The sequence below is a fragment of the Eimeria necatrix genome, genomic scaffold (assembly GCF_000499385.1).
Source record: "Eimeria necatrix Houghton genomic scaffold, Enh_scaff74, whole genome shotgun sequence".
Lineage (NCBI taxonomy): Eukaryota > Apicomplexa > Conoidasida > Eucoccidiorida > Eimeriidae > Eimeria > Eimeria necatrix.
In genome coordinates, this window is record NW_013654563.1 from 1 (window position 1) to 26,063 (window position 26,063).

General features: G+C 48.4%; 4 protein-coding genes across 4 annotated transcripts; all 4 read right to left on the reverse strand.

Annotated features, from left to right (window-relative positions):
- Positions 1-61: 61 nt before the first annotated feature.
- ENH_00074050 (hypothetical protein, conserved) lies at positions 62-4,511 on the reverse strand (the record flags this gene model as incomplete). Its single annotated transcript, XM_013582767.1, has 6 exons — positions 62-415; positions 3,071-3,224; positions 3,305-3,393; positions 3,557-3,680; positions 3,883-3,975; positions 4,315-4,511. 6 exons carry the CDS (start codon positions 4,509-4,511, stop codon positions 62-64), a joined length of 1,011 nt encoding a protein of 336 aa, XP_013438221.1.
- A 7,196-nt stretch (positions 4,512-11,707) lies between these two features.
- Positions 11,708-13,358, reverse strand: ENH_00074060 (Casein kinase one (CK1) TgCK1a, putative; the record flags this gene model as incomplete). The annotated part of the gene is made up of 6 exons (XM_013582768.1): positions 11,708-11,812; positions 11,984-12,123; positions 12,251-12,463; positions 12,571-12,757; positions 12,870-13,129; positions 13,280-13,358. 6 exons carry the CDS (start codon positions 13,356-13,358, stop codon positions 11,708-11,710), a joined length of 984 nt encoding a protein of 327 aa, XP_013438222.1.
- A 219-nt stretch (positions 13,359-13,577) lies between these two features.
- Positions 13,578-14,875, reverse strand: ENH_00074070 (hypothetical protein; the record flags this gene model as incomplete). The annotated part of the gene is made up of 4 exons (XM_013582769.1): positions 13,578-13,703; positions 13,808-14,462; positions 14,699-14,747; positions 14,851-14,875. The coding sequence occupies 4 exons, from the start codon at positions 14,873-14,875 to the stop codon at positions 13,578-13,580; spliced, it is 855 nt and encodes a 284-aa protein (XP_013438223.1).
- Positions 14,876-19,690: 4,815 nt separating this feature from the next.
- On the reverse strand, positions 19,691-23,928 carry ENH_00074080 (hypothetical protein, conserved; the record flags this gene model as incomplete). The annotated part of the gene is made up of 4 exons (XM_013582770.1): positions 19,691-20,418; positions 20,651-20,724; positions 20,921-21,778; positions 21,905-23,928. 4 exons carry the CDS (start codon positions 23,926-23,928, stop codon positions 19,691-19,693), a joined length of 3,684 nt encoding a protein of 1,227 aa, XP_013438224.1.
- Between the last annotated feature and the right edge of the window lie 2,135 nt (positions 23,929-26,063).

Sequence of the window (26,063 nt, forward strand, 5' to 3'; positions counted from 1 at the left end):
GACGTCTTGCTTAAGCCGCGTTCGTCTCTCGCATATCTCCTTTCCAGAGACCTAGTCATTGTCAAGCCACCTTCTCCGCGTCCTGTGTCTTGAGTCTTGCCCAGAGATCCACTTCCACTGCTGCGCATACTGCCTCCGTCTCCTGGAATGACGGGCTGTGGCGGAACGCGATTTCGCTCTGAACTCCGGCGTGCCACTGACCCGGAGTGACGCCCATCATCCCTTCCATGCCCCCCACTCTGCTCAGCACCGGCTGCAGCCACACGCGCGTTGCTCTCAGAGCTTTTGCTGCTTTCCCTCCCTCCGTGACGCACACTACGGTGACTTGTACTGCCGTGGAAAACTTCCATATCACCTTGATGCTTCGTCGCGTCACGTTGCCGGAGGTCTGCGTCAATTTCGCCTTGGTTTCTTTCTGTGATTGCCCCGGAAATGTTAGGAATACTATTTAATCCTCTGTGCCTAGTGTTTGTTGTGCTGCTGCAAAAATAAGTGCTTGATGTATGCGCGTGATTCGTGTCGTTCATCGAAATAGCACTACAAGTGTCTCTGTTGCTCAAGGCAATAACATTCTGTGCGTTTGACAGCTCTGGCAAGCAGCTTCGTGCCTGCGAAGCCAAGAATTCGTGTTCTTCTGTGACAGTCACATCAGAGAATGAATATAATGCACTTTGTCCAGCGAGCTGTTGCTTTGTGCTTCGCATGCCTTCACTAGCATTCGATTCGCTGCACTTTGAAGACTCCTTCCCAATGATGCTTGTCATTTCTTTATCTCGTTTGTCCAGTGCACTTTGCAAGATTTGACGTGTCATGTGTTCTTCAGATTCCTGGAGACTTGGTAATTCTTCGGAGATATAGTTATCACTCTTCTTGGGCGTGCCTGTACCTGACACTAGCGACTGAACCATAGCTCGGTCCGATGCTTCAGCTAGGCGGTCTACGAGACATGGCTCTGCTACGTTGCAGAGTTCGGGCAGGCGATCCTTTGAGGAAATTCTATTTTGATGGTATTCATTACTTGTCGAGAAAGCAAGCGATACTTGAGACGAGTGCCTAATGCCGTCCCCTTCACAATTCCATGCTGCTGTGGCAGCTTTTTGAACACTCACGTGAGTTGTGCGTCCACTTTCATGCCTATTGTCTTGAAGGCAGTCTGCTTCGTCGCGTATATGTTCCGTACTTCGTAACTCTGGGAATTTCGAGGCTGCCGCTTCTGGAATCAGTCTTCTTTCTCCTCTCGGGCCAACCATAATCCTGCTTACACTGCGTAGCTGATGATCTTCGGCAGCGTACTGAGGGTTCATGCATGACTGTGTAGCACACAGGAGGCGATTCTTTCGTGAGTGAACTTTTCTGAAGTCTTTAGCTTGGTCTTCACTGATTGCAAAACTGTAGTCAAGCTCAGTTTTCCTTTGCAGCACGGAGACGGCATCCGAAAGTCCCCCTGCTCCCGAAAAAAAGTTGTTTACTTCTTTCCTCGACCTTACATTCGAGTGTTTGTCCAACTGCGATCGTGTGTAGAAGCCTTCTTCAGATGTTCTTGCAGTCACGCACGGTAGTGCAGTTGCCCTCCTTCTCTGGAGCTGTTTGATGGCATATGGGTGCGTGGTGGCAAGACATTCATATTCCTCGAAGGTCAGGGGTCGTGTTCCTGGGAGAGAATATTTTCTTGACCCCAGAAGACGCTTTCTTGTTGGCTGTTCCATCATGAGGAAATGTTCAATTCCCGAGCCGGTGCATGTGGCGTTGCCACTGAGCAGCTCGTGACAATGAAACGGTGAATTCGAAGACTCTTGAATGGCCAACAATGTCAAAAGAGTTACAATGTTTGCCCACAAGACGCTGGAAATGGTACAGCAAGAAGTAGGAAGAGCCAGCACAGGCGTAGCTGGCGCGGGTCACCTACATGCAGAATTCGGAAGTTCTGGAATAGATGGGGTATTTAGTGTACATAATGCGACTATAGTGTCTCCAAGTAACTGAGCGTGCTTTTCGCCGCAATCTATGCACAAGTAGGAACAAAGAGCAGTGATGGTTCTAGGTCCGGTGGTCTTCGCGGAACTGAGCAACACGCGGTTAGCATCGTTTCCCTGGTCCCGCAGCAAATATGGACAAAGAACATCGTTGAAACGTTATCCTTTCACCTAAGCCACGTGGTCCAAACCTTTTAGCGAAGCGCTTAAGTGGGAGTCATGATTCCAAATGTGAATCCTGGGCCGCACAGGACCGTCGAGCTACTTTATCGCACTGCACACAGCAAAGTGCAAGCTCTGATATTCCATCCGTTCATATACATAGCTTGTTTACTTGCATGTGGCCTCATTCAAAGAAGCGAGGCTTTTGCACAGAGGTTCTACGGATTTTTGTTGATTTCTGAAGTGCCGACCCCATCTCCATCCGCCCTCTGTGCATGGGTCCCCAATCGGCTGGTTACTCGAAATTTCTGAAGGCTTGCCCATATTCCCCTAGAAAGAATATTGTGGGCACACCTTAGAAAATAGCCTTCATAAAACATTCATGGAACGTCGAATGCGCTTCTGCTCTCCGGGGTGCTCAGAAGGCTGCCTGAGCTTCTGCGGTCACTAAACAGCAGAATTCTTCTACCTAAGGAATTGTATTCGAGCAAGGGAGTTCACTTTTTCCCAGGTAATCCTTTCTGTCCAGGATAGAGCATGCGGCGAGCAGCAGCAACAGCAGAACTACTCAGCCTGTGGAGAGTTGCTGCCGACCAACTCTATTTGTTGTTTAAAGTGCTCCGCTGCGGTTTTGTTATCTGCTTGGGGAATCAATTCGACTGCTAGGATGACCGTTTTGGGTTTGTGTTAACTGCCTCTAAACAACATTAAGTCGTTACTTTTTTCGGGAAAAGAACTTCGCCCAGTCAAGCAATTACATGCTGCAGTGGTACAAGCCTGTACAGGTGAGTTGATAACGAATTTAGGCATGAGTCTTTCCTGACTCCTGCCAGTGTACAAATGTTGAGGGCCTCTCACCACACAGAAGCGCTGCTGAAAGTGGCACCTTGCATGGCCATAGTCTTTTGGAGAAGCGCATTTGCTCTCTGATTTACGACTGTGGACCACCTACGGTCACCAAGACTCTCATCTAGCTCTTCGCAAGTCAACACAGGCAAGAGATACAATTTACTCAGGTCTTCTATCAAGCTTCTCCTCATCGTGCACTGCAGATCCTGTCGTTGGACGACAATGGCAGCAACATCTTTTCTGAAGTATAAAGCAACAAACAAAATAAAAAAGTTAGCTGAAAAACGTTGAATACCTTCCAAAATTCTGGTGGAACGCACCTCATGTCAACCATGCCGTGTACTTGTATCTCAGAATACTTCAAATCCGGGGTTACAGTTGCTTTTGCTCTTCTTCCTGTCGCTACAGCCTGTACGGAAAATAAACATTCGACAATTGGCATTTCTGCGGAGTCGGTGTGATATTGCACGCACTAGTTTACTTCCTAGCCTAAAAAGATAAAATTTTCTCGGCGCAGTGAGTCAGTGATAATGATTCACTTCAGGACTTAGTTACGCGTGTGGTTCGCTTACGTGAATCCTTGTCACTTCATGGGTGGATAGAGTCTCAATAATGTGCCACATATTGTCGAGTGTGCCAACACGACGAATGTTGAAACCGAGGTTCTCCTTGCTAGTAGCCACAGTCGTTCGAGCGCTGCTTTTCATAACATATCCACAAATGATGAGCTGCCCGTGCTTCTGCCTCGTGATTTTTTTTCACGGGGGTAGACGTGGCAGTCACATAAGATGATGCCGATGTGCACCAATCAGCGCGTCGTTTTGTCTGAAGCTTTTCTTTCTAAGAATTTCGTCGGCATTGTCTGGAAACGCAGTGGCTGAAACAGGGCAGTGCTCACCGCAGTGAATCTTTAAGAAGGAGGTAGGCGCTGCCGAACATAGAAACTCGGGAATCCGAGAAGGGATGACACACCATGTTCAGAACACCGTACCTGGAGCGCCCACATGCAACGTTTCAACTTATCACCCAGGCTAATCTATGTGATTGATCCATAAGACTCTTTGTTTTGGACCTACTTGGGCCTGTCCTTCGGTTGAACTGAAGGGTGCTCGTACAGGCTGTTGAAAAGAACCGCTTCGAATTCCCGCCGAGCATCCAAGTATGCGGAGCCTTTTACATTTGTCTCAAAGCATGTTCTGTGGGCAGAACGAAGCGTCCAACTGAACAGCAAGGTGAGCGAAAGCAGTCAGGCGGCTACAGCAGTGGCTTGGCTGGAAGAACGTAGGGCCACAGATGAGAAAAGCACGAAGTGCCGTCCGCTATACTTTACCTGTAGAACGGATCACTCATCAGGTGAGGCAGCAGTCCTTGGATGTCGATTCTAATTGTCAGAGGCACCTTTTTTGCAAGGTACAGCTCTATGGCTGAAAAGTCTTCCTCTGGAACATTAAAGAGCCCCCAAGCCTTCTTAAGTCGTGTCTTTGCAGCAGCACTTTGAGCTTCGCTGGTTGATGCTACGTACTCCATAACTTGCTGCTGAATCGGTGTCAGAGATTCAAACTCTAACTTCCATGCGGGCAGCTCAAGCCAAATACGACGGGCTTGGCCTACACTCGGCTGCTTGGACGAGTTGTGCGCGTTGTGTCCCAAATTTGAAAGCTCGGACTTTGCTGTTTCACTGTGAATTGATCTTGAAGCGGAGCGCGAAAGTAGAGAATGCTCTGTAGTAGAATTTCGTCTGTCTGTGGATTTGAGCGAGGCATAAAAGTCTAAGTGATCCAATTGCTGCCACTTTGCCGTTCCCCTGCCAATGGATCCTGAAGCAGAGAGCGAAAGTGTAGAGTGTTCTGTAGTGGAATTTCGTCTGTCAGTGGATTTGCGTGGGGCATGGGGATCCGATTGATTGATATGTTCCTGCGATTTTCTACGGGAACGCCTGAGGCTGTCCGCGTCATTGACCCCCCAAATCGGTTGCGCTCTTTGCCCCTGCTGAAAATAAGCCATTTCCACCTGAAAAAATATTCCAGGAGAACCCAGTGGAAAGCACAGCGGAATTGCTCTTCATGACGCCGCCGCTCACCGGCCAAGTTAGTCTATGACAGGTGTGACTGTGGTTGAACGATATGGCCATCTTGTAGTGCTGTGAACTTTAAAAGCCAATTCTGCTTGTGAACGGCATTTCGGATAACAATTAGCAGGACGAAGTAGTGTCTGTACCAGCTGGGGTTGAACACGAAGTGTGAAAGGAAGGTGAGCAAGGGAGCACTTCGTTCAACCCCCACTCACAGATCCTGAGTGAAAATGCAGCCTTTTCACGTTCTTCTCAAGTTACTGATAATTCGGCAGCTGTGAGTCTTGTTCACCGGTGCTCTCCAAGGACGCCTTGGTGGTGTTTGCACTCTGGATGGGAGTCCGGCCACTATGATACAGCCAGTTTACCAAATCACTTTTTGTCGCTTTAGGCACTGTCTATGTACAGGAATTGCCCTTAATGATAGCATAACTCAATGCGAAACCACGTCAAGAAATGACAGTCGGGAGTTCTGTCGCGCTACTGATAAAGCATAGCAGAAGGTGACTCTTCGATCTGTCCAGTGACCACAGTTTTATTGAAGGTGGGATTACTACCCGTGTTTTTCGCATAAACCTCTCACACCATGAAATGCTTTTTCGAAAAATACCTGTTCTGTTTCTCCTCAGGAGTATTTGAAGGGACACATTCAGTGTCGCCTTGTTAATGCCCATCGAGCACCAGCAAACCGCCCGGCCGACCGGGATTCCAGTAGCCGTACCGTATATTTTTGAACCAGCCAACACATATTGCTATCAAATGCATAAAACAACTAAAAATAGTGATAAATTTGCCAGCAAAACATGAAGATTTGAGCAGTGCTGATGCAAGAAGAATATAGAACAAGGTCCTGCCCTCATTGCCTCTTCTTTAGAGGGATGAGGTGGCTCTGACGTCTGTAGTTCTTTAAAGTTATTCAGGACGCATATTGTTAATCCTCGTTTAGGACAGCAGTGTGTTTATTTCAGTTCTTTAAAGTTATTCGAGAAGCATATTCTTAATCCCCGTTTAGCATAGCAGTGTTTATTGAGACCCTCGCCGAACCAAGGACTCTGAAAAGAAAACTGTATTTGTCTTTTGGAGCAGCAGTGTGCTTGCTGTGGCTGGTAGGAATAGGAAGACCATCCACCGAAAAGTTAGAGATCTTTATGAATTCTTATCTAGCGTTTTCATCAGCTTCACTTGCAATCAGCTTTGCTGATGTGCCGAGAAAAGAAATCGGTTGAATATGAAGCTGCACTACAGTAAGGGAGGTCAACACTTTCGTGAAGAACGTAGTTGGTGCACCATATACAACCAAGGCGTCCGTTTTGTGATAAGATGTTAGCGACCGATAGGCGCAACCCTGTGAATCAAGTCTCCAGTAGCTGCGTGCGACTCTCCCCTTCTCTTCTGGACCCATTACAGCTTACCAGTTGTGAACCAAACAGAGGAGAGCTGGCTTATCTGCTGCAGTGAGCTCTGTGGATAAGCGTGCACTACATTAGCAATTTAGGGAGCACTGACAGCTTTTGGAGCCTGACATAGCTGCGGAGTAAATATAAATTTTGAGTGCTTAATACACAGTGTGTATGATTCGACCTAGAGTATCACTGATACATACGGTGCGATTTTCGGGTTTTGCTGCGACATCAACTTCATGGTGTGTCGTAAAATCATGTGAATGTTGGTATTTTCATGTGTGACTGTATACTAACAGCGAGTGCTCCGCCATAAGTGGAGCGACAAAGCTTTTCAGTACAGGTTTATGTTTTAAGAGAGAGGAATCACCAAGGGCATACTCTAGCTCTTTGTTGAAGGCACCAACTTGCCAGCTGCACCACGGAAACTTGTGTACACTTCTTCGTATTCCACCGAGTTGTTCAGGCTTAAAGGATAGGTTATGAGGCACCCAGAGTTATGGTTTTGCGAACAATTGCGATCCTGTCTATTACTGCAATCAATGGACGCTTCCTTTTGCTGGAAAGATTTTCAGGGGTCTGGGGTTCATTATGTCTGGACATAAATGCTATGCGTGAAAGCTTGACAAAATCTTGTGCGCACAGGGAGTGAGCGTGTTGGGCACTATGGGACCATTTTGGGGGGTAGTACTACGGAAAACCAAGATGTGCTTTTTCCTCAAACGCTATTTGGTAGACTTAGCAGATAAATTTGTGGGGTTAGGCAACTAATTGAGAGTCTACCTAGGAACGGCAGTCCCGGTAACGCCTTCAATGTTTGCGAGAATGACTAGGCTTGCAAGCATTGACTGAGTGCCGACCTAAAGTAGTCCCGACCTAAAGTAGTCCAGCGCATAAGCAGTACGAAGAATGAGGGCGAATATCTAGAAACACCGACCATCCATAGTGAACCCGCGACACACGGCGAAAGGGTTTTGCATCCCAAACCCACTGGGATCTATACCTCAAAGATCGAGGAAAAACGCACGCTTGTCGCCGTTCGCCACTAGATTTGTGCAAAGTCGTAGTTCTATGTGCCACTACGTCTACTCTGATTCCATGGAAGGGGGAAAAGGAGCTGAGAAGTATGGCAATGCAAGAAACACTCCACGGAGGGACCCAATGTATCTAATTGGTAGGCTTGGCAGTGGGTGCTGGTGGATCAGAGGAAAAGTGGTACAGCATTTATAGGTCGTTAGCATGTCACACACTACAATAGTCCCAAAGAGCAGCTTTCGGCTGGCTTTTCTGATCTGCCGGCCGAAGCAACTCCTCAAACTGCCGCACTCAGGTAAACAGGCAGCCAGAAGCATTCTGTGCTTTGGTGACTCTCAAGTGTTAAGAGACCCTACGGGCAACGTCTTGTACACAATGTGGTGATTAACCTGACTAAAACCAACAAGGCTCTGCACGGCTCACCACTGACACGCTATTGTACATGCATATCTGGAGCCACCAGAGTGCACTGCTCCAGCTGCGGCGCAAGCGCTCTTTTACGGAAGTCAACCGTATCTGAGAAGAGCTGGAGTCGTAAATGTTTAATGCAGCACCCAACGCAGCTTATCACAAGGATGAATCCCCGGTTGGAGTTCAGAATTCAGGTTGCCGTCGATGGAGCACTACTTCCTTTATTCATAAAGACTTGAGCACGTCCAATATAGTACGTGTAAATTGAAATATGTAAATGCTGCAAATTAAGAACTTCCCAATTCTCTGGAACGCGCAATGCTGCATATTGAACTCTTCTTTCGTGTGGCGGTATGCTGAGGCATGGCCATTAGAGAACGTCCAAGAGACAACACTTAATCACACATGAACAAAGGTTTTACAACAGTAAGATGCCAGCTAACGAAAATGATACTTCCAATCAGACCAAGCAGCTTACATCTGGGAACCCCCAGAGATACCACACAGCAGTTATGAGCGCTCGGAGATGTCCCCAGCCCAGATGACCGAAGACAATAATTCGGTGTTTCACAGCTTTATTCGAAACAGGTGTATAAAGAAGACGTTGCACTGCCCCTTTCAATATATTTGCAAGAACAGCCGTCCCAGCGGAGAACGTCTGGCTACTTGTTGAGTTATGGAAGCCAGCCTCACGGGGGCCTTCTATAGAGCACATAATTCTCAGCATCATCGACCAAACATGGACTGCACGTTTTTGCAGCTCTGAGGATCCTTTCCTTGTTGATGGCAGAGCTCAGTTCATCTGTGTGTGACACGATGGTTCCGAAGAGACCATCATGGTGTCACAGGTGAAGGTAAAGTGAATAGAGACAACAGTGAACCTCAGCACGAGAAGCGTATCCAGTCAAACGGCAAATATTTCCCGGAGCAACGGAGCTCTTCAGTGGAAGGGATCAACAGCATGCGCTCTTCAACCGCAACAAAGCACACACAAAATCAAGCATTCAGAATACAGCGAATTCTGATTACTGGTACTTCCATCAACTTTGCTGAAGCCTCTGAAAGAACCGCGGGCACATTTGCTTGTCCAGCAGAACCGCAACATACCAACGGACATGGCTGGAATCATTGATGGCATAACTGGAATTATAGACGACGCAACACCACAGCGCCAAGCAAAGCCTTTTTGTGAATGATTAGTTCCGTAAGTTAGGTGTCCCGTGCCGTAATAAGTATAGTTGGAGTTACAGCTGGAAGGCTGGTGCGCTGTTGTTGCTATCAACTAGACTGCGAGGTCGTGAGCGTCACATGTAGCAAGTACGATTCACTTCCATATCTGTATGCAACTCCCTCTGGTGAACTTCGCCAGCACCAGTCAGTTTACTGCCACGCAGGCCGTGCGTGAGCAACAAACGAATAGCACACCCAACCCTTAGGAGTTGTGCTCCGCCTGTGGCGATATAAGCAGGGTTGAGCGCTTGACGTTGACAATGGGCCAGAAGCAACACGAAATAGCGTGCAAATGTTTTGTAGTGGCAGTTTTTGAGCGATTACCCCTGTATGCTAGCAGTGTATCTAGATTCCGACTGTCGCAGTACACCAGGAGAGTGCAACGGGTTTCGGCATTTCATTCCTTCCCAGTGGGTAACTTTCTTAACATGCAGAAGCTAGAGTGTAGAACTCTGTACTTGGCTTTCCTAATTGTCTCTTGCACGCTGAGAGCACCAGGGGAATGTAGGGATGTAAGCAGATCACAAAAACGAACCATTCTCTGAGATGAAAACTTCCTGTAGCCTTCCGCTCCAACGGAGTTTTCGGACGATGACCTTGAGATAATGGGGAAGGCATCTGGTAAAGAACAGCATGGCTTCCGCATAACAAACCGATTTCAGATTGCCGTTGCAGCTTCCATCATCAATTCCAGTGTTGATTCCATGAGCAAGGAAGAGGCAACTGCTCCCGCTGAAAGCAACATCGCTGGCGCAGTAAGATCGCTCAGTGCTTGGGGTTCCCGAAGGCATTGTCAGACCTCCGTGACAGCTTATTGAAGGCTTGAAAAATGTCCCAAAACCAGTATACCAGAGTGAGCAGACTTCAGGCTGCACTAGATGACCTGAATGCAACTGCACGCAACTAAAAGGAGAGCAGCTACGGAAAGACGTATCGCCTATCTGCGAGAGAGACTATTCTCAATTGTAAGAAAGAAAATGCTTTGCGTTGTTTAAACGACACAGTGCACAAAATTGCCGCGGAACCAGGTGTCCCGTCGTACGTTCAGCAAAGCGTAACCTCCGCATGAAGCATGACACAGTTCACCGCAGAATTTCTCTCTTGTGGGGCGCCCAAGAGGTATGGTGCCGTCGCGCATTTTCCGCACCGAGCTATTCTTACCTAATGTACAACAACGCCTACTGTGCAACTGAAGGGGATGGTTTGCTTTCTTGTGCAGCAACCGCCTCCTATGAAGGCAGGGCAGCTGGCTTCTAAAGAGTACTTACGAAGATTAATAACTCTCCTCAGGTCCCTGCTTAAACGACTTCTTCATTCCTGCCTACGTGTGAGCTCACGGCCTATGCGTACATTTATATCGCTTGCCAATATGAAACTACTCAATCTGTTGTAGCGTGGGAGAGCTGGCGAGGGAGTCATGGGCGAGAAGGTGCCATGCTGAGTGGCCGTGCAAACTGTGTAACAGAGACTTCGGAGCACAATGTCCAACGAAATGGGACCCCGTTGCAAGTAAGTGGCGACATCGGTGACAATGCTTTGCCAACATAAACCGTGAGTAGTGTCCCCTCACAAGTGCTCCAGTTCACGAGGCGAGCCCCACTTAGCCGCAAATTCGGAATATCAGTTCTCACCGTTTCACACGTAGACTACCGCGGTCCCTGCCCTGGAACAGTCGACTTTAGCAACATGACTATACTACAAAAAAAGCAATGGAGCACTTCGTGCATGGCATGGTGTAGGTAGGAACAAGGCATTCGCTACATTGGCAGAGTAACCAGAAAGACCCTTCAGGGCCATGCACAGCACCGCGACCATTCGAGCTCGGTCCCGATGCTGACATGCCACTAACACGCAAAGCCGTAAGTGGCACTCCTCCTAGCTTTATTAATATCGAAATGCACTACTCGGGCATCTTCCGAAGACCTTCTGGCGGGTCCTGCAGGTCGGCTTCCATTACCACTCAATGTATGCTGCTCTGCTCATCTTCCCCTTCACCATTTAGGGTTATCAGTAGCATCTAGACCCAAGTTGTTGCTCTAACAATATCCCCAGCAACAAAAAAAGTAAATTTGACGCCTTCGCCACCGGCTGGCACTACTGGCGCAGCCTCCATTTCGCCTGCATGCCCTGAGACTATCGATTCTGACACTCTCAACTCGTCCCCCAAAGACACTAACTTGCCTCACAGCCCTGTGATGCGTAGCGAGCGCTCGAACCACCGCGTGATGCATGTTGCGTATCCTGCTTCGTAAAAGCAACTACAGGAATGCGCTAGCAGTTCTCACACCACACAATGCAGGCTACTGTGACATTTCCCTGCGAAGGCTGTCCTAGCGAGGGCAAGTGACCATGGTAACTGGCTACCACATCCTGAAGCCACAGCCTCAGATAGCACTGCGGTGGCACTGCCACTGAATGAGCAGAAGACCCGTACGGCAATCTGCCCGTAAAGAGATTACGGTTCTAGCTGAGGCAACCGTCCAAGTGGATCTCTGCCCGACGCGTCTCGTCTCCACTGGTTCCCTGATTCTGCGCCTTGGTTGACCATCGATCGTCTTTGACGCTCGCGCTCTCTCTCAGCATGCAGCTGCAACGCATCCACAAGGTGTGACGGTTTCTTGTTTCACGCTCACCAATACGTTGCACACTGCGAAGTGCAGTGCAGCGCCACAGTGAGAATCCTTTAGCAAATACCTTGTACAAACAATACGCTAAAAGACACCCATGCGACAATCAAATGTCGCTGGGCTCTACTTTCCTGTGGTTTATCCTGTTCTCACACGCCAACAGTTACCCGATTTCACTGCCGGCATTTCCACTCTGCCTTTAGCTGTTGATTTAAAAAAGCTTACAAATGTCCAATCGAAGATAAAGTCATACTGGTATCCCTCACGGAAGAAAAGGTCCTTGAACAACCGTCTCAAATAAGAATAGTCCGGGCGATCTTCGAATCGCAGAGACCGGCAGTAGTTCAGATACGTGATAAACTCAACTGCAGACAAAACAAAACGTGTGCTGATCTTCGTTGACCAATGCAGCTTTTATTTCCTGTGACAACCCGAAACAGACCACAACCCTGCGTGGTACATAGTCAGCGGGAGTCTCCATATTGCTCGTACATGGAAATTGTTTGCAAAGGACTTCAATAGGAGTCGACATCTTCTTCTCCATAATCTTGTCATATTTATCTTTCTTCGTAGTGGCCTTTAACCCTTGCCAGGGTAAGGAACCCCTGTTGAAGTACATTAAGACGTAGCCGAGCGCTTCCAGATCATCGCGCCTGCTTTGTTCTATTCCCAAGTGGGTGTTCACAGAGGCGTACCTCGCGGTACCTGCGAGCACAATGTCGTGTGGGCAGGACGTCGAAGATCGGTAGTGAAAGTGGCATCAGGCATTTTTATGGTGAATAAGCGTGCGCCTGCTGCGTACGCTATCGTACCTGTCAGGTTCTTTCCTTCTCGATAAGGAATGTGGGACTGTGTTCTGGGATCTCTGTACTTCTTTGCGAGGCCAAAGTCGATAGCAAAAACAATGGACATCTTTTTGCCCCTACCGATCAAAAAATTGTCAGGCTTGATGTCTCGATGGATGAAATGTCTGCTGTGGACGAACTCAATACGATTTAGCTGCACGCGAACACAGAATGCCAACCACGTGCTCCATGGCTTAATGGAGCGGACAAAACAAGAGGCTTTGTTCTTTTCTACATTCTTCAAAGTGGCTCTGTCAGAAGATCACCATTTGGTCAGCGAGCATCAGAACGGTCTTCAAAGAAAGCTTTCTGTTGCAAATGCTGAAGAGGTCCTCAAGAGACGGGCCCAAAAGCTCAATAATCATAACGTTGTAATCCCCCTCGATCCCATACCAGTAAAGAGTTGGGATTCCGATTCCCCCTGTGAGGATTTTGTACAGCTTGCTTTCATAGATTAGTTGTGGATGCCTAGACCGCACGCTTTCCAATTTGATAGCGACTTCATCTCCTGTGGAGATGTTCGTACCTACGGGACCATCAACAACCCGCACGTATAATGTGAATTCTGTTCCACACTACCCATACTTCCGCCGTTGAACCTCCGTACATTACATATGGTGCGCAGGATTCATTGCAACCATGTGATGCCTACAGTGAAGAAACAAATCCGCCTCACCAAGGTAGATGTCGCCGAAGGATCCGCTCCCAATCTTCCTCCCCAAACGATACTTTCCCCCCACACGGACGTCCATCATCAGCAATACTCACGAGTAACACCCCAAGTATACACACTCCTTAAAAATAGCGCGATTTGTTCCTTACTGTGGAGATCCTAGTACGAACAAATGAACAACACGCAACTGGCCAAAAAGAAAATGTGTTGAAGTGATTGAGACTTTATACGGAGGCGCATCTACAGTCCCGCCGTTAGCCGACCCCTGGACTTCGGCAGCCACCCAATGTCAATTTCAGTTTCAATACGGTACCAACGTGTCAGCTAACACCACAACTATTTTTGAAATTTCCTGGAAAGCTACAGTAGCCCGCGAAGCCACCCCCTGGTGCTGGTATCCCCCTGCCAGTGCCGAACTAGCGAACTCCTGCAAGTGGCAACACCACGTCCCCTCAGTAAGTCTCGTCGACATAGGCAGGCGAACAGGAGTTACCTGCTTCAATTTCGACGGCCACCGGGCAGCCGGTTTACCTCAACTGCCCGGCTGCCGGAAATGTCGGGCGCCGGGTCTGCGTCCAGCAGGGAACGAGCAGATGGCCCCTCTACAAGACGGCCCGCCACAAGCAGTGTAAAGGTAACGGAAGCAGCAGCACGCTGCCGTAGATGACCGATGCTATCGACGCTTTCACGTAAAAGGTGCACCGCGTCAGGATGAGGCACGCCACGCACGTGGCGCTGCTTCTTAGGGAAAGACGCAGCAAAAACTCGCCAGAAGGGGAAGAGGTGAACCCCCTTGAACGCAGCCAGAACTCGGCAACCACAGAAGAATAAGAATGCGTTTGTTCCTGTTGATGCCGGCAGGCAGCCTCCAACGCTCCTGCGGTCCCCAGACTCCCCTGGAAGCGGCTGGAGTGATTTGCGTTCTCCCACAGTCTCTCTCGCTTCCAAGAAGTACGGCTGCGACACCAAGCAGGCTGCCGGACCATACATGCACGTTGCCTCAGGGAGCAACCCCGCGGCAGCTCCTGTAGCTGCTAAGCAAGCGCAGCACTTGGTGGGCTCCCAAGGGATCGGGTCGGCTGCTGCTGCTGCTCCCTGTGCGGCAGCAAAGACGCTAAATGGCACAACAATGAACTGCAAGGAAGCTGAAGCGATTAGGTAGCCGAGACATCCGGTGTGGTGGCTACTGCGGCCATGGCGGCAGCAGCGGCGGCAGCAGCTGACGCAGAAGCCAGCACTTTGCTCTGATGGTAGCGATCCTCCAGACGGGGAAATTGTACGCACGCATGAGCATATTTTCCCGCATTGGAGTAAGGTTAAGATTGACTGAGGTTATTTGTTCGCGCAGAGCCGAGCATTAGACGCAAGTTGCATCTACTCGAGGAACAGCATTTGCGGCACCGTCCTCGCCCGCTGCCGTACTGCATTCGCTCTTCATCAACGGCAGTGAGGATTCCCTGAATGCTGCCATCTTAGGCAGGAAAACAAAGAAGAACGTTGATTCGCGCGCAGCTGACAATTTCGGCTGCTTGGAGGAGGTTGCACACAGGCGCACTGCTAGTCGTCCCGCTTACCTGCGGATGATTTCGTTGTTGTCATTGCCTTTGTAAAACATATGCTGCGAACTTGCCCTCTGAAGCTTCGGAACATTTCTCCCAAGAATGTTGTATTGGATATCTGTATTCACTGTGAATGTGTTCCGTCGTTATATGCGCCCAGCGTGGTAAGTGTACTCAGAGGTGGTGTTGCGTAAGATGTGGTATTGCGGTAGGGTCGCGAGATGGGCATATATCCAGCGATGCAACTCACTCGTACCAACAGATTCCAATTATGGCTTGCAGTCCTGTACTTCACCCCCGGGCTTCCGTATACACCGCCAATTTGGACAGTTTAGATGGCTGTGAGTGAACGGTTTCTTCAGGGATGTCGAGTTATTGCAGTACTGATTATTTAGTTAAACCAACCTTTCACTTCGATAAGAAATATGCTGGCTTGGTCGGGCCGACCACTGACTCCATCTTGCCTTCCGCTGTTTGTTCACTATAGTGTTCTGGCTAATTGAGCGCGAAAATGGGGAGAAGAGTACAGCCGAGAAGGCAATCAATGCTGGGAAATTGGGAATCCTTGTATTGTTTACTTCCTTGCGTGTCGTGCAACATGCGAGTTCCATGTAGCGGCTGTACTCCCATATTTGTGGATTGTCGTGAATGAAGTCCAGTGGCTGTGAACAACCTTCCACGGATTAGGAGCCTTTGGCCAATGCCTGCACAGATCACAAAGCCAAATTTAACTTTGCTTGTCGAGGCTTACACCCATTTTCGGCTGCCTCCAACTCCAGAGACCCACTATTCCAACCAACTCCGCCTCAAGAAAACACAACAACTGAGTATTTAGTGCGGGCGGCTCCCACATACCAAGCGAATGGGAGAGAAGATTTGTTGCGGGGATCACGGCAACAGCTGAGAAGCACAGTTGCTCACCAGCTTGAGCCAGATGGGCTGTTGTTCATGACCCTCATTGCATGGGCCCTTGTCCCATCAGAAGCCAGCCATTGAGAGCATATTTACGCGTTTTATCTGCATTTGATATAGACCGATCTCACGCGCATCCCTCGAACTAGCGGTTTTAAGCACTGACGAAGTTGACGGTCATGGTATAGGCGCTAGAGAGGATTGGGAATTACGAACTGCACAGGTTTCATATCACGACTCTAGCCCTAACAAGTAAACTCTTCCCGAGTTGAAATACGACTTTTGTAGGCGAGAGAGAAGCCGGAAACTCTTTGTAAAGAGGTGCCGGGTTCCTTAAATTTCCGCTCTCCTGTTGTAGGCAGCGGCCTCTGTATGCGCCGCGTTAATAATCTGCGCCATCCGGACATCTCGCTACCAGGCTGCAACAGGGTACGGGAGTGCAGCCTCTTTGTTAAGTTTGGGAAGAATTAGGCACACCTTTAGCATGAACGTCACTTTCCGGAGGGCAGGTACTCAAGAACAAGCAAGGTGAATCACGGGCTTCGCACTTTCCTCCCCGGTGTTAGGAGGCTGGAGGCTGCAGTCCCTCAGATAAGGCCTGTAGTTGTATATCGCTACACCAATATCATAGTTCACTCACTTGCCGCCAGCCTTGTAACCCACTACTCTAGCGGCCGCTCCTCAACACGTAGACTACTCTGCAGGAATAAAGCTCAAGCACTGCAATTAGTGTTTGACTAGCAGCAAAAACACGAATAGAGGCTTTAAGGACTTGCTGTAGCACCAGCGATAGTACTGGTCAAACTGTCGCGCATGCAACAAGTAACTACGGGGCGGCGAGCGTGTTGCCGGAACGAGACCCAGAATATTCCGTTCAAACACCCGGCATCGTGTGGCTTGTGAAAGGCAGATGCTCGGCTCGGTGTATCTTGCTGCGCTCTCCTATATTTGTATTTGATTATGCAGAAACGTTCGTAAGCTTACGCTAAATTTCCAGAGTGGGCATTTGTGGTGATAGGAATAAGAATGACGAAACGCGTGACCGGCCCACGATGCATGAACGGTATCCAATAGTGCACGAACGGTGGCCAAGAAGAGTTTCATTTTATCGAGACCTCTTAGAAGGCCCTTCAGTGTCAGTTCAAGCTTCAAACCTGCGTCAACGGTTACAACCTTTCCCACGAAATTTATAAGGTAAGGGGAACAGCAAAAGGCACTCAGCGGTGGATCGAGCACAATGCTGCTAGAATACTTCTTTCACGCAATCATTCAGTAAGCACGCCTCTTATGCTTCGTGAAGATAATGGGTTTGGAGCAAGGGAAATCAAGGACGAGAGAGGTGAGCTTCGGTGTTTTCGTCTTTCTACCTTTAAAAGCATCCTGTTCCAGAATTTTGAGACACTATTGACCTTGGGGATTAGCAAAAAGTATCTGTAAAAGTGGTGACAGGCACCATATCAGTAACAGCTGAGATGCGCCCACACTTCCCAACCCCCTTCCCGCTCCCCCTCCCCATCCCCAGGTCCCCCTTGCGGGGGACCTGGGAGGCAGACTGCATTGGTTACGAGGAACAGCAGTCCGGTAAGGCGCGGCCAGTTCCGCTATTTACGCAACCGAGAGTCCGATAAATATGATATTTTCTAGGCGCCTATTTGTCATTGGGGTTATTGGCTTCGATCAGGCGTGCACAAATGAGTGGAAGCGGCTATAATGCTTGGTGTGAGCTTGACTGTATCAGCCTTCTTCCGCACTACGAATTTCCATCCATATGCGCGGGAAACACTGTTCTGCGTGTTTTGAGCTCAACCAATCCTGTGCACGTGGCCGGACCCAGGTTGTAGTAGGCAAGTCTGAAGAGACAGGAGCTACTCGCATCCAGAAGGGTGACCTCGCAGTCTAGCGAGGCTCGCAACCTATGCTGGGCGTAGTGCGTCTCTGAAATATGCGGCTGACAACTAAATCGATCTGATCTGGACTACGTATGGAAAATGCGGGCTCTCCGAGTTTGCAAATGGATCGCTCAGCAGCATCGAGGCAGTTGGTGAGCTACACCAATTTGCTGTGCACACACTGGCGCGAGGTCAGAAGGTAGCATCATCATCGGTACGAAAGGAAGAGGTCTCTTTTCGTTGTCTAAATAATGGCAAGGAAAAAGCGCAAAGGTGTTTTTCCTGTTCCCTTCGCAGAAACACTACTCGCGCTTTGCTCCAGTAAGTCACCTCTAACTAGCACGGTATGTATTTACTACAAGGCATCCAGGGACAAAACCAACACTCCAGACAAGACTCATTCGAGTCAAATTGTATGTGTTCGTATGTTCCTGTTTTCCCTATTTAGAGTATCAATATTGGCGGTGAGTAAAGTTAAATGGCTTTCTTATCTGCTTCGGCCGTTCTCCTTAGCTTGGTCCCGGCAATTAAGCTAAGAGGAGAATTTCGTGCTTCTGAGGCATGTTGCTTTCTTGGACTTGCTTGCAAAGTATGAGAGCTCTTGAAAATGCTCTGCTACGTCTAGCGACCTCCGCAAATTGTAGCGCCAGGAATCGCTGGGTGTGCGGCAGAATTGGAGTTCGTTGCACTGTTGCGAAGTCGTGACCATGGAGTGTTAATGTGTAAATGCATGCCTAGGCACGACAAAAACGTACCTTGTTTTATCTGTTCGTATGCATTTTTGCAGTTGTGGCCAGCTATTTAGACGGGTTGAACACTGCAAAGAAGCAGCGTAATGAAATATATATTCCTCCTGTGTCTCCTTTTCTTCGCCTCTTCCTCGCCTGTCTTTCTTTTTATTCACAACTTCTACTTTCGTTGCCTTCAATTTCTTTTTATTTCTCTCCTTTAGTCTCTGGTTTAGCACCAACTGCTTTCCTGCTGGAAACAAAGCCTGAAAGCTCAACGTGGCCCTAGGGTGTCCATGAACCCGTGCAGCTGTATCATGCCTTCACATGGCTCCACTTCAGTCACGTACCGAAGCCCTGAGTCCCAAATTCATAATCTGCAGGGGCCAATGGCAGTCCTGTTTCTGGCTTGATTTCTTGCTGTCGCAGAGCTTACCGTCTGGTGGTCTCTCTCGTCCCATTGTTGGAGGACAATTCCACATGGTACCGCAATGGCAGTGCCTCAAATATTCAATACGGAGACTAAAACCCCAAGAATATATGCTTTTGTTGCGATAAAGTTCTATTTGAACAATGCCAGCACTTGTTCGAGTAACGCAGTAAACTATACAAATCTGCTTCAATAAGCGCGATCACTACAACAACTGGGCAAGCGTGGGCATGTCAGGAAAAGTGCAAAGGAAAGCTAGCTACAAAAAGGAAAAAGTGTCCAAAAGCAGCTGATCATAAAATTTCAAATCTGTCATTGAAGTAATCGGCTTGTCCCGAAACAGAGCTTTGATGCGCACTCGACTCCCGTCCAAATTTCCATGCTTGGCCCTCCAGCATCCACGTGATTATCCGTAACAACGCTTTGGAGAGCGAAACTGTATTTAGCCGGAACTATTTTTGAACATGCGAATACAAAAACAGATTGTAGGGCCTTAGTTAATATTAAGGACACAACACATTTAGAAAAGAACTACCACGTTAGGGCTGTTATTGGAGAAGACGACGCTGACGATATAATGGAGCATGATTCCAAAATTAAAAATTCATACGTCACACCTTAGAGCATCGGGCAATGAATGGCCGTCATAGCGTAACGTGTACGGAAAATTTCACTCGCTACAACGCAGCATATTGCGTAGTATTCAAAAGATCTGCATAGGAAAGTCAATCACAGAAGCAATAGCTAAATATTTTGCTGTGGCGATCAAATAGAAGGAACTTTTGGAGTTATGAGACTCCTCAGCTTTGCAATTTCACTTCAGGGTTGAAGATAAGAAATAGGAGACATACAGCTCTACTTATGCTGAGCCATCCGTCCAGGACTCAGTAGGATGCCTATAAAGGTTGCTCAGCTTCCTGGCTCTCTAACTTTGTCAGATCAATACTGCCATCATCCTTAGTGCCTTCTCTCCCAGTTAAAGCACCAATGTTGTCGGAATTCTCGTGAGTATGGGTGCCACTTCCACTTTTCAAAGTCTGTTCTTCTTCTGCAGTGTCGGTTACGACATGCTGCATTAACAACGAATCCAATTGCTCCAAGGCTTCTTCTTGAGAAGCATCTTTCCCCTCCTCTCTCTCAACCTGATCCTTGTACTCTTGGATCATTTTCTTGTACTTAATCATCTGCTCGCGTGCTGCCATTAGGTCTCTCTGACGCTGCATATTGATTACTTCTCTATAGGCAGCCATGGATGTGCCCCAACGTCTCCACATCTCAAGACCCGCTAATAGTAATAGGACACAACCAACAGCTGCCAATAAAAAAACTCCACCAATCGGGCGCATGAGGTCATTTTCGTTTGACGCACCGTCGTCGTCAGTGGCTGGTTGGTCTGGCGGCACAGGGAAGGTAACGAGGCTGACTTCACAGCCCTCACCGCTCGTGCAAGTGCGGGTCTCGAAAATGCTAGATGGGCAAGGTTTTCCTTCCGCAGCGGCGGCACGAAGTATATGCCACACACGCATTTGTCTGCACCCGATACACTCCGACCAGCGAGACGGAGACGGATAGCAGTCTTCGGCTCTTAAAAGGCTTACTCCAAAAACGGAGTTGCATAGCCCATCTGTATCTCAAATTTACATGAATACGGCAGGAATTTTATGGTCGCAGCAACTGCTGTGGAGCGAAGGAACAATATCATCTCTTGTTTAATAGGAAAACCTTAAGCGCTTCCCCAAAAACCGAAAACAGATTAGTGAACGCAAAAGATAGGAGCTCAAACTAGTTGTCTATTTATAATTCTGGGAATTACGTAGCCAATAGATGGGGAGTTCAGTGCGAATGGCATAGCCCACCTGCGCAAGGCTCATGCTGGAAAAACTCGCAGGGAATTCCCCCTTCCTTTTCCGTTTGGTATACTTGCATGAACCTACGGCAAGACAAACCACAAAGATGTGGTGTAACCCATTACCAGGTATTCCTGTTTGTCGCCTAACTTTCAAGCTTCTATATCTGTTCGACTGCTGGCTGGCGTAGCTAGACAATGAAAATGTAGGATATCATTGGTTTATACGCATAAAAGTAAGGTCAGTACACGCCTTTTTCGTCGACAGTCGGCTTGACACGCCGTCCACTCGCTCCACGCTCCTTGACAGTCGAGGCTCAAGTGAGATGTAAGCCTCTGTACAACTGGCACACTACAGCTGGAAGGACCCAAGAAGCCTCCTGGAGGACAGGTTTCCAAAGGCATGCCAAATACTTGAAACTCTGCAATTCGAAACGGCTGCGTTGCCTTTATGGATATTGTTTTAGCCCGGTACAACCGCAAATCCATCGCCTCCCACACGCTTTGCGCAGCTGGGGATGGAGGTACACTTGTTTCCCATGTATGGATATCCTCTCCACTGTCATCGACAACTGACAGTGAAAAGTTGAAAGAAGCAACTTGAGCTGCTTCTGTACCTGCTACGGATACAAATGCCAAGCGTATATGCCACAAATCTATGACACTTTTGAGCTCGACAGTTACTAATGCTTCCCCGTTTGCTCCGAGTTGGATTTGCGTTGAGGTATCCAGCAACCCATCTTGCCACAGCTGTATCTCAGGACTCTCAGAATTCCCCAATTTATCAAAAGATCTCAACATTTGTTCATCCAGCTGCGGCGTAAGTTCCTCAGGCAAGCGTCCAGCAAATTTTAATGTCGCGGAGGGCCCAGATATCTGCGTATGTAGAGATAGTGTGCCATTTTTCATGCTTGCAGAGGCTGCATCTGGTTCTCCGTCTGCGTTGACGGGCTGCCTGTTGATGAGGATATTCCCAATATCAACACGACTGCATGGAGACTCGAGGCAGTGCTTGGCCAGCTCAACGCCGGCCTGAAAAGCGCAAGCAGAGCCCCCGCGGGAAGCAACCTTTACTTGGTACGCATGAAGAGAGACGCAGAACTCCGAACAATTCGCTGTCGATAATGAAGGTGACCACCTGAGTCACAAAGGCATCGAATGCATGTTGGATCTCCTTACTGACCAGCAAGGGCGTCTGTCCACACTAATGCAAAGATAAGGTGCACACTACAGGATGCATGATGCTGCCACGCAAAATACGAACTCTCCAAGACAATCGCCATCTGTGTAGAATCCGGTGGCCCTTTGTACAGAAGCAATCCTTCCTGGGAGTTCTGCCGGGACGTAGTAAAAACTTTCGTCCACCGAGAACCTTTTCGTCGTCAACAAGTTAATCCAGATTACTGAGTCTGGAGCTTTCTGTAGAGATGTCACTGTCCTGGTTGGCAACAGGGAACCATGCAAGACGCGCCTTATTTCAATCTGCGACTCCTCTATTAGAGACCCGTCTCTCAGTCGTTCTTCTACGTGGAGAATGTGGTTCACTGTGTCATGGTGCAGCAGCAGCACCGAAGTACTGCCCGCAGCAGAACAGTGAAATGAACGGTACGAGTCCGCATTGAAGACTCTTAGTGTCATTTCGTTGTACGAACGACTACCAGAGATGGGGACCTGCATGTAGAGCAACTGCCCCCGACGCGCTTTGGAGAACTCGGGAAGTGCTGTATCGTCCCACCAAGGAAGGGGAGTTGTTTCCCAAGAAGCATCGTCGCTTCGCGCTGTGGGCGATGGCTTCTGCCGCTGCTGTGTAGATTGTGAAGCTGTCTCTTCGAGAGCAAGGAAAACTGCCCACTGATCATAGAACAGCGGCGCAGCGCAGAAGCCTTTGATTGTGGCAGGGCTGGCAAACTTGACAGATGGAAGTTTGAAGCCTCCTCCAGCAACGAACCTAAATTCACTTTCTACGGGATTACTGTGGAAGTACGTCACATCGTTAGCAATAGGGTGCTCAGCGAAGATGGCGTCGGGAATTTTGGTGTTCGCCACCTCAGGCTTTTTAAGATTCGATATAAACGATGACCCCTTGTTCTCTTGTGCATTGGACAAAGAATCGTAGTAGAATAGCACCTGTTGAAGTTTTTCCCTACTCTCATCCGCACGCGTGTACTCAGCCCCCCGAACAATGTAGTAGCTTCTCATCGCTTCAGGCGGATAAAAATTCTCATGGTAGGCTCCCGCTCGTGAAAGCCACAGGTTGTTAGGGTATTGCACTGAAACTTGAGTCATCCTACCAAACTCCCTTATCTGCAATGTGTTGCTGAGCGAACCAATGGCGAAGTGCTTGTGGACACGGCTTCCATCAGTCCCTGGCCCCAGAAACACAAACGAATCTCCGTACGTGTGTGGCTTAAGATTCGGACAGTCTTGAGAAAGCTGGTACTCTTCAATGGAAGTGAAATACTCAAGCGGCACCCCATCTTCTCCGCCATAATGGAGGCACAGAGGACAATCGTGACTAAGGTTAACACTTGGACTGCCAACGACCTTCTCAAAGAGCGACAGCTTTTCTGGAGCGCGCACATCGTAGAAGACTATTTCGCATGGCAAATTTGAGTTGGCGACACAGCACTGTAAGTTAACGCATGCAGAAGGCAACATGCGTGTAAATGCAACAAAATAAGCTATGTAACCTTGTTCATCCACCCTATAGCCAAAAAAGCGCGGCTCTTGTCGATCACCGGCAGTTAAAGTCAGCTCCGACCCCTCCTGCTCTCCGTCGCTGCGAATCTCCACACGCCTAGCAACGCACATTTTTTCCCTCCTACTGAGCAGCAACGGAGTCTCCCCAGGGTTTGCAGTGATGAATTGGTTGCCTTCGAACCTCCAACCACGCAGTGCTGCATCTGTATAAGGGCAGTGGTGATATACGATGTGAATAGACCCAGAATCTGCTGCATCAACTAGCAGCGGCTCGGAATAGGGCTCGCCTGACTCCATATACATACCATATGGTTCGTAAGAGACCCCATAGTCGTTCGCTAAACTGTGGTTTGCTGCAAAGAGAACCTCAAGAAGCTCAATTTTCGGGATAGCTGTGACGGGAAGGATAAGTCCGATTGACAGAGCTGCATATTTACCAGATTCGAATGTACAAAGCCCTGCATGTGGAAGACGTTGAGGAAAAAGCATCAGGATTGTAAAGACAGCGAGAAAGGTAGTTGCGACTGCACTGAATCTTCGATGCCTACACCTCCCCCAAACCATGAACTGCCACAAATTTGTAGGCATTTTGGCTTGTAAGAGCCGGCACTTTCATACTTTGTTCGAATTTATCAACGGCATTGGAGGCGTGCCAGGAAATGCTATCCCCCGGAAATAGCCACGGTTTTCTCTCCCAAATGAGAGCAATTCTCTTCCGGCACGTGCCTTGCTTTATTGCAGACAGAAAGCGGCTGCGCGTGGCGCAGAGACAGGCGCCGTCATTCCTCACTCACAGAAGTCTTGCTGAGTTGCCCTCTAAAGGGTTGAATATGCGTGCTTCCTGGCAAGCACGACGATTATGTGGCTCGTCTTCCCCCGGCATCACAGGATTTATCTTTCAGTGTTTAAGCGCTGCTGTGGTTCGATAGTCACACAGTCTAAACTGTCGATTTTGTGCATTGCGAGAGCTTGCAGTGAGCGTCCGGCAGGGTTAACAGCAGCTGAGTTGAACAAGTCCCAACAAGTCGCCTGTTGAGTTACTTTGGCGACAAACCCCTTGCTGTTAAATATCAGTAGCAGCATCCAGCTGCTTCTCCTACGAAGACTTGGGCATTAGGGATGACGAGCAGCTTCGATATGACAGATGAGTATGTGAAGACATTAAGCTCCCCACATGCTTTTTCTGATCCCGCACTACGTTTTTGCACTATGCAAGATGTGTATATTTCTAAGATTCTTCAGTCAGTAGGATGCGTCGTCTTCAAAAGCTTTTGAAAGTAAGCATCCGTGAGGCAATACTCACACTGGGGAGGCAACCATACCGTTTTTTGTGTACACGGCCTAATAACCAACGACCGAAACGCCGACGTATACAGGTTCAAGGCGCGACAAGCTACAAAACCAATCGTATCAAAGTATGCTGATGACGGTTGTTAGTTAGGAGTACAGTTCAGCCAGCACTTATAGTGTCATATGGCGAGTTACAAAGCTAGACGCGTCAAAGTATGCAGACGCCGGTTACTATTTTGGATTGCATTTGGTAGTTTAACGTAAATATGTACAGGGCTCCCTAGGTGTTAAAATTCCCTATATAGGGTTACAAAGCTTTTACGCCATTTTCTGGAGGAAAATTTGGCTCGGAATTACATTGCGTCTCGAGCTTGCTAGATGCAGTGATCTACGTGGGTGTGCTGCTGTGGATCATGGGGCTGCCCACTTAATGCATGCACTGGCGTTTGCAGCTGTATCGTAAATACTTATTTTCCAGACACGCTTTGTCTATTTTGGAAGATCATCACTTCCCCCACAAATGTACGAGACACCTCGACCTCTGCTGCTTCAGATGTCGTTAGGAGACTTATTTCATGTTTTCGCTGCTTTTAGGACATACGCTTCTAATCAACTTGTACCATTTAAAGATTTTTGTCGCTGGAAAAGGTGAATTAAACGAATAAGACTGAGCTAAAAACCGAACTATAGCAGACTTGTCGTAAGCCCCCAATACTCTAAGCACTCGAGAGCTAACTGCTCGACAGCACAAAGCTCGAAGTGTGTACAAAATCATAAGTAGGACGTCCTTAAAACGATAATCAAGGCATTTTGTTTCATGGTTGCACAGAGAGGTCGAGCGTCAAGAAGGCCCAAATCCCAAGCTTTCCAATATGGCCATTGTGGGGCTGGGTGTTGCGTTGAGAGCCTACCACGGCTGCTTTGCATTTCATTGGCTCTGGCCTTGTAGAATCACACCTAATACTACTTACTGAGGACACTTCTTATCCTTTTAAAAAATCCAGAAAGCATTATTCTAGGTCCATTTTCTAGAGAGATACACTTGAGTTTCTCCGTGGTCCAGCTGCACACGGCAGCTTCACTGATTCTTAACAGCCCCAAGCATTTAAATCTAGAACATGCTGTACTTTTTTGCCTAAATATGGGGCTTCTTTGCTAGGTAATTACTTTAGCTATTACGCCAATCAACATAGTCTGCATTATATAACCCTGAAAGATATTTGTGGGCTACATTGTAGTGTTACGCACCTCAACTTTCCTTCTTTCCACAATGTTTGGCTGATCACTATGAGGAGCCTTTGCGCTTCTTCTCCTTTCCTGTATGCTCAACTGTGTTTCCACTTTTCCTTGCCTCACTTCTGCTCGGGATCGCAGCGCTTTGCGGTTGCTGCTACTATGTGTGCGTGTTGCTCGTGTGTTGCTATCTCTTGCTG